At 44.8% G+C, this 7667-nt stretch overlaps 1 protein-coding gene across 1 annotated transcript in view; it reads left to right on the forward strand.

The window, feature by feature from the left end:
* The window catches only part of LOC139216901 (MBT domain-containing protein 1-like), an 11551-nt gene extending 4799 nt beyond the window's left edge, over positions 1–6752 (forward strand). Inside the window, exons 8-18 of the mRNA XM_070848134.1 lie at positions 645–733; positions 835–933; positions 1023–1158; positions 1712–1767; positions 2669–2773; positions 2860–3007; positions 3420–3502; positions 3791–4028; positions 4839–4910; positions 5266–5454; positions 6643–6752. Coding sequence (XP_070704235.1) covers positions 645–733; positions 835–933; positions 1023–1158; positions 1712–1767; positions 2669–2773; positions 2860–3007; positions 3420–3502; positions 3791–4028; positions 4839–4910; positions 5266–5454; positions 6643–6752 — 1325 coding nt within the window. The remainder of the gene's footprint in view (positions 1–644; positions 734–834; positions 934–1022; positions 1159–1711; positions 1768–2668; positions 2774–2859; positions 3008–3419; positions 3503–3790; positions 4029–4838; positions 4911–5265; positions 5455–6642) is intronic.
* The last annotated feature ends 915 nt before the right edge of the window (positions 6753–7667 follow it).

The following is a 7667-nucleotide window of genomic DNA, read 5'->3' on the forward strand; positions in this document are numbered from 1 at the left end:
GCGGGGGGCACTTAACGGATGGTTAATTATCCTGTTAATGACGTGCGCTCACCTGTTCTGCCCAGCAGAGCTACAACACAGTTTTCCATCTGTTAGACCACTGACAATTATTATGCCATAGAAATTCAGTCTGGCTGATTTTAAATGACATGTCAGTAAAAACAACACACCTCAGATTGTGAGACTTCCTGCCAGCTGCTTTTGATATTGGCTGTATTATTGTTCTTTAACGTGCACTATAGTTTTTATTTTATTTTATTTAATTTAACTTGCACTTTGGTTTTAATCTTTTTATCAATTTATCTGCTTATTTATTGTTGTGTTCATGGTGGTGGTCACTTTTACTCGCTTTTGCTCTTTTGCTGCTGTAGCACCAGAATTTCCCCTCAGGGATCAATAAGTATTTCTATCTATCTATCTAATGAGGCCAGTTAGCTTAGCATAATCAGACAGTTCCCTCTCATTATAAACTGAACTATGAAAAGCAGGTTTCTCCACGTCTGCAGACAGGAATACCAACATTCACTAAGATTTATTTTGATTTTATTGTCGTTTTTGCTAGCTTGTGATGCTACATTGACTTCCTGTTTACTTAGTCGTGTGTGTGTGTGTGTGTGTGTGTGTGTGTGTGTGTGTGTGTTCAGCCATCCTGCACAGGTTCAACAACTGGAAGACGTTCCTGATCAAAAGACTGACGGGATCCAAAACGCTGCCGTCAGACTTCACCTCCAAGGTCACTGATGGCCGTCCTCTGACTGTCCTGAGACTCTAAGACCAAGCAGCCCTTTGAAGAAGTGAGGTCACACAACAACCTGTGAAATGTCTCCTCCGCAGGTCCAGGACAGCATGCAGGTTCCCTTTAAGAGGCAGATGAGGGTGGAGGTGGTGGATAAAACTCACCTGTGTCGGACTCGGGTCGCTCTGGTTGAACAGGTGAGGCTCACGCAGCTGGTGTTTGCTGCCGGGGGACTTTACAAGGCTTCTCTTGTGTGTTATTAATGTGTGTACTTGTGTTGCTGCAGGTGATCGGCGGTCGTCTCCGTTTGGTGTACGAGGAGTGTGATGACGGGACGGACGACTTCTGGTGTCACATGTACAGCCCTCTGATCCACAGCATCGGCTGGTCTCGATCCATCGGACACAGGTTCAAACGCTCCGGTGGGTCAAAGTTCAAAGTTTAACGAGCTCCAGCAAGTCATCACTGTGGCCAGACTGGGCGGTGCTCACCAGACTGCATTTAAAAAACCCTGAATTTAAGTCTAGTTAAAACTAATGCAGTTACACAGCATGAAACATTCGACAACGTTGGCTTCTTTTGTAAAAGTATTGATCAGTCAAAGCTCCTGTGAACCTTGAGTGGAGGTTGTTTTGTCCTAAAGTGTATTTCCTAAAGTTCCTCACTTTAAATGGCCCTTCATGTAGAGGTGTCACCAGACTGCATTAAGAAAACGCTGAATTTAACAGTTCAAACTTTGGCTTCTTTTGTTCATAAAAAAATGGATGAAGGTATTGAATCAGTCAAAAGCTCCAGAGTAAGTGAATCTTGAGTAGAGATTGTAGTATTGTGTATCAAAACATGTTGAATGGTGCTGATCTGTGAGCACGTTGGGTCTGACGGACTTCACCAGACTCCCTTTAGAAAGCCTTAAATTTAAGCCCCGAGTGTGATGATGATGAAAACACCGACGATGAAGCTGTGTGTGTTTTCCAGATGTGTCGAAGAAGCCGTGTGGTCAGACGGACGCTCCTGGACAGCTGTTTGCCAAGGTGAGAACAGCGACAACGTCACCTGTCGCCCTGCCTGTCTGTCCTCCCGTCAGTGAGTCTGGAGCTCGTTTTACTCTCAGTCACGTTCGGTCGGTTTCTCCAACTGTAGAAATAAGGACAGAAGGATGATGTGAAATGTGAAAATAGTCCTTTAAAGGTGACTCTGAAATCCCATCAGGCTCGTCTGCGTCGTGTCCTGGCTGTGGTTCAGTTTTCCTCACAGCTTCACCTCCATCAGGAGCTTTATTTCTCCTGCTGATCAGTGTTTCTGCTGGTTAAACTGATGTTGGAGCTTCTAACGGGATCAAACAGGCCGCGTTTCTTCTTCTGCTGCTTTAAATGTGTCTCTAACGGGATCGAACGGGCCGCGTTTCTTCTTCTGCTGCTTTAAATGTGTCTCTAACGGGATCAAACAGGCCTCGTTTCTTCTTCTGCTGCTTTAAATGTGTTTCTTGGATGTACTTCCTGCTTTGTTGTGCTGCAGCTACAGACAGCAGCTAAAGTCACAGTCAGAGTGTTTCTCCATCCCAGATGAACTTCTGGTCGTCATGGTGTTGAAAACCCTCTGAGCGGCTGACGTCTGGCCTGGTGCCCCCCCATTAGAGAATAATACTGATGTGCTGCTGGAAGATACCACTGACAGTCTGCAGGGGGGCTTTTATTTTGAAAATGAGGGGATTCTCTGTGCCATTTGTCTGTCTGACTTCCTGCCGCCTCCTCTGGTCTTTGATTTATTTTTGGTTCACCATGAAGGGTTCCCACAGGGATGTGATGTTGTAATTAACAGATTAATAAATGACCACACACACACACACACACACACACTGTGCTGACCTTTGACCTTCTCAGTCCTGGTCCCAGCCTCCAGGTGTTGGTCTGACCAGTGTTTGTACCTGTGCAGGTGAGGGAGGTGGATCAGAGCGGCTCCTGGTTTGAAGACGGGATGAAGCTGGAGGCCATCGACCCCCTGAACCTGTCGGCCATCTGTGTGGCCACGGTGAGGAAGGTGAGGAGGACCGGGTGCGGGCCGACGGGGGACAGGAGCCAGGTCCAGACTGAGCCCATAACCCCCCTGTCGCCTCTCTCCTCCAGGTCCTGGCAGACGGGTATCTGATGATCGGGATCGACGGTTCGGAGGCGGCTGACGGTTCAGATTGGTTCTGTTATCACTCCACCTCCCCCTCCGTCTTCCCCGCAGGCTTCTGTGAGATCAATAACATCGAGCTGACCCCCCCCAGAGGTACAGCTGCCCCCTCACAGCAGGGAGCCACATCCAGAAGTCTGATTAGAAATACATGTACTTATTAAAGGAGAACTGCTGTGAACTGTGTCCTGTTCTCTAAAATCCCTGTTTTAGTGAATGTAGTCTGGTGTGTGTGCTGTTTGTGGTTAAACCAAAAGGATCTTCCAGGTCTCTCTCTGTAGGGATCCTTTCCATGATGCTGTCACACACTTAGAATAACACTCTGAGCCTGTCAGTGGATCAAACAGGCTCTTCTAGTGGACCTACGAGTCATTTGGACACCAGGATATGCACAAATAGGACTCAGGACCCAATTCTCCTTTAAATGTCTTATTTTTGATTCTGCAGCATCATATTTCATCCCAACAGTGAAATAAAACCTCTCCTATCTTCTCTCCACGTCTGTCAGGCTACACCAGTCTTCCCTTCAGATGGTTTGAGTATCTGAAGGAGACCCAGTCTGTGGCTGCTCCTGTCAGCCTCTTCAACAAGGTGGGACCAAACCCTGCTGCTCACACTCCTCTCACACTCTTTCACTAATCAAACCACTCTTTTAAGGCACAAAAGCCAAACACTTCATGCTGTTTTTCTGTGTTTTGAACTATAATAATTAGAATTTAGGGGTTTTGTTTGTTGGTTGAAGACGTCACTTTGGGTTCATCAGGTCTGATTGGATGTTGTCACGGATACAACAGACAACTTTTCTCCATCATGTTGGTAAAATCAGTCAGCAGGATCTTTGATCTTTGTATTGACCACATGTCCGTCCGTCTCCGTCAGGACGTCCCTGACCACGGTTTCCGTCCCGGCATGAAGCTGGAGGCCGTGGACCTCATGGAGCCCCGGCTGGTCTGCGTCGCCACGGTGACCCGCATCGTTCACTGGTTGCTACGGATACACTTTGACGGCTGGGAGGACGAGTACGATCAGTGGGTGGACTGCGAGTCACCTGACCTGTACCCGGTGGGCTGGTGTCAGCTGACCGGGTACCAGCTGCAGCCCCCCGCTGTTAACGCAGGTAACATCCAACCCCAAACAGTTTACCTGTGCTCACCTGGGCTGACTCGGTCATAGAGGGGGCACCAATCGCGGAGCCCCTGTCGTTGCCTAGCAACCAGCCGAAGCTATGGAGTCACAGGAAAAAGTCTGTAAAAGAACGAGAAAATAAAGGTGGAAACAACAACATGTAAAAGAATAATTAGAGGCCCACAGCCAGCTGATCACAGCTCGGCCCTTCAGAAGCAAAGGGGTTAAATAAATATACAGAAAGAAAGATGTGTTTCAATAATTACAGGAATAAGTGAAGAAATGAATGTGGAAATATGTGGAATTGATGCTGTTTTTGTCTCTGTATTTCCACATTTATTCAACATATGATCATATAAATGATATTCCCACTCTTATTGTCTTATTTTTGTACAGATGTATTCTTTCTCGTGGCACTCCTGTGACTCCATACAGACTCTCCCCTCAGCTGAGTGGTTCTCAGCGTAATGTGGATCAGTAGTGGTCTGATAGGGCTGATCACTGTGTAGAACTGTGGACCAGCACAACTGATGCTCTCACACACATTCAGAAGGCAAGAAACTCAAAAACATGCAGCTGACTGAGAGAATAAGTGAGCAAAGGAGGCTCCTCTGAGGAATCTGAAATATCACTTCTTTATTCACTGCATGATTCCACATGTGCTCCTCCACAGTTCTGATGTCTTCAATATTAATCTACAATGTAGAAACTGATGAGAAAGAAAGAGGAACCGTCAGATGAGAAGGTGTGTCCAAACTTTCTATCTATTGTATTTTAAAATGTAACTGTGTCTGTGTTTCAGGCTCCAGAGATCTTCAGTCAGCAGCGTCCAAACAGAGGAAGAAGTCTCAGCAGTACAAAGGACAGAAGAAAAGTAAGTAAGTCAGTAAGTTAGTTAGTTAGTTAGTTAGTTAGTATCAGCGGGGTCAAAGTGATAAACTGTGTTCATAGTGTCGCAGCATGACGTGATTTCACCACAATAAATCTTTAATTTGTGCCTGAATGATGAATTAGATCTAACGAAGCATCGGTCAGTGAGGAAGTTAAACCATGAGCTCAGGTGATCAATATTTCTAGGATCACATGTTTAAAGAACGCTGTGTGTTCAATAGAGGAGCAGCAGTGAAAACATCTGCACAATAAAGAATTTAAAGTTTGTTTTACACAACAGAAGCATGTTTCTCTGACTTTACCTCCGTCCTCCTCATCGTCCTCTCCCGTCTTCTCAGAGAGGAAGCTGCCCATCGCTAAGCGACCGGTCAGCCTCTCCGGCGCCGTGGTAACGGGCCTCCCCAGGAGCCTATCGGGAGACGAGAACGAGACCCCGCCCAATTACCCATCACCCCCTACTCCCTCCTCAGCGGCCCAGCCCCCCTCAACCGACCCAGAGAGCAGCCCCAACACCGAGGGGGGGGCAGGTACACACACACACACACACACACACACACACACACACTCCATACTGCAGTAGAAGTACCAACACCACGCTGTAATCATACTGTGACAGTAAAAGTACTGCACTGATATCTGACTAGTACTCTGTCAGTCGACTAATTACTTCATTGACTAATTGAGTAATGGACTGATGGACTGGTGGGTTCTTGAGTTTAATATATTGGATTTTTTAGCTCTTCGTGTGTCACTGGAGCTGTCCGATAGAAGTAAAAACCACAATATTTCCTCTGAGGTTTGGTGAGAGTCACTTTACTGGAGTGTTTTCATTTTCAGTCACATGACACTTTATTTCCCTGTGCTGAAGATCCATTATATTTGCTTTATATTGCTTCATAGATTAATTGTAAATTATTTGTTAAAGATTAAAGTAAAGATAATCCAGCTAAACAGGTTTCCGTATTAAGCAGCTACACGGTGATTTGATGATAATCTAATAATATAATCTAGTAATAATAGTCATTCTGCTGCAGGATCAATACTAGAATATACTTTTGCTGAAATAAAACCATGAATTTGTAAATGTATTGAGTTAGAGGCTGTGAAAGACCTGTAAGAAAATAGTGGAAAAACCGCCAGCTTTCCACAGTGACACATTTTATTTCCATTTATTTCTGATTTTATTAGTTCTTATTCTTTGATAGTTTATTTTAAGGTTAAAGTGGCAGAAAACACAACTATTTTGATAGTCAGAACATTTTTAAAGTCAGTTTTCAAGCACAAAGGCCAAATATTGGATGGATTCTGCTTCTTGAATTTCTTGAGTTTTATTTTTTAATTTTGACTGTTGGACATTCAATAAAGACAAACTGAGGACGTCACTGTGGGATGTTTAGATTTGATCTGTTTTAGTCATAGACACTGGTGTAAATTCCCTTCATGCATTTGTACTTTTGTATACTTTCAAGGTATTTGTGTTTTACTGAAGTATTTCTGTTTTATGCTCCGTTTCACTTCTACTCTGCCACATGTCAGAGGTAAATGTTGTACTTCTTACTTGGCCGTATCTACCTGGCAGCTCCAGTCACTGCACAGACTGAGATAATCAATATAAGACGTGATCAGTATTACATCCTGTGGAGCTGCGAGCAGGTTGGCGTCCACGTTCCCGGTGGCGACAACAGTCCCGCTGAAGGTGCTGTTTGTGTTTGCAGGTCCACAGATTAAAGAAGAGACCCTGGAGGGAACAGATTTATCTTCTGAAAGGACTGAAACAGAAACCAACGGATCTTCTGGAGAATTATTCCCCATCCAGGACCAGTAGGCCTCATCCATCCCTCTCTACCTTTACCTCTCCGTCCATCTCTTCCTGCTGTTATGAGCTTCAGTCCTCATCCGATCGTCTACTGTGATTAAGTCAGATTTATTTCTGGACACACTTTGGTTATGCAGTTAGAGAAGCTAAACGTTGTTTGTCTCTTAGCACCTGGCCAGACCAGGAAGTGATGCAGCAGAACTCATCCACACGTACTCATGAAATTCTCGGTCGTGTTGAACGTCACAGCTAACGTTTGGGACGGCGAGGTCTTGTCCTCAGTGTGGTTTCTGGGAATTTGGGACCATCAACTTGGGAGGGGTACCCATTGACCATCTAAAAACTAGCTTATTCATGTGTGTTCACACCAAGAGTGAGGCAGGTTTTTCACGCCGTGCGAGTACATGCTAATGGAAGCTAAGTTGAGCCAGGCGATGATGAGTGATGCCAATGTGTCGACAATATTTAACCCGAGACAGAACTTGCACGTTACTCACAGTCAAGAATTACTTTTGCTTTTGGTGTAAACACAGTTAGTAGTAGAGTCTTTTTAGGACGCTATATTTAAACCCCACAAGAAATTCTTACCTAAAAAGTACATTGAAATTGATCTTTCACAGACAGATCTGGTTGCTAAGAAGAAAAAATGTGATCAAAATATGGGAACAGCCAGAATAGTCAGCTAAGCTAGGAGGCTACTAGCTGCCAGTTAGGAAGCTAGCTAGCGCCGCTGTCTAGATGTTTAACATGAGCCAAATATCTTTACTGCTCTTTTGATCAGAAGACGTCATGTTAGCTTCAGTTGTTCATCGTTTCTCTGTTTCAAAGATCAGTTTAATCAAACCTATAGTGTTATTGGAGAAAAGCGCAGCAAGCTAGCAGGCTAATAACTGCCAGTTAGGAAGCTAGCTAGCTAAAAGAGAC

The sequence above is a fragment of the Pempheris klunzingeri genome, chromosome 17 (assembly GCF_042242105.1).
Source record: "Pempheris klunzingeri isolate RE-2024b chromosome 17, fPemKlu1.hap1, whole genome shotgun sequence".
NCBI classification, from domain to species: Eukaryota; Metazoa; Chordata; class Actinopteri; order Acropomatiformes; family Pempheridae; genus Pempheris; species Pempheris klunzingeri.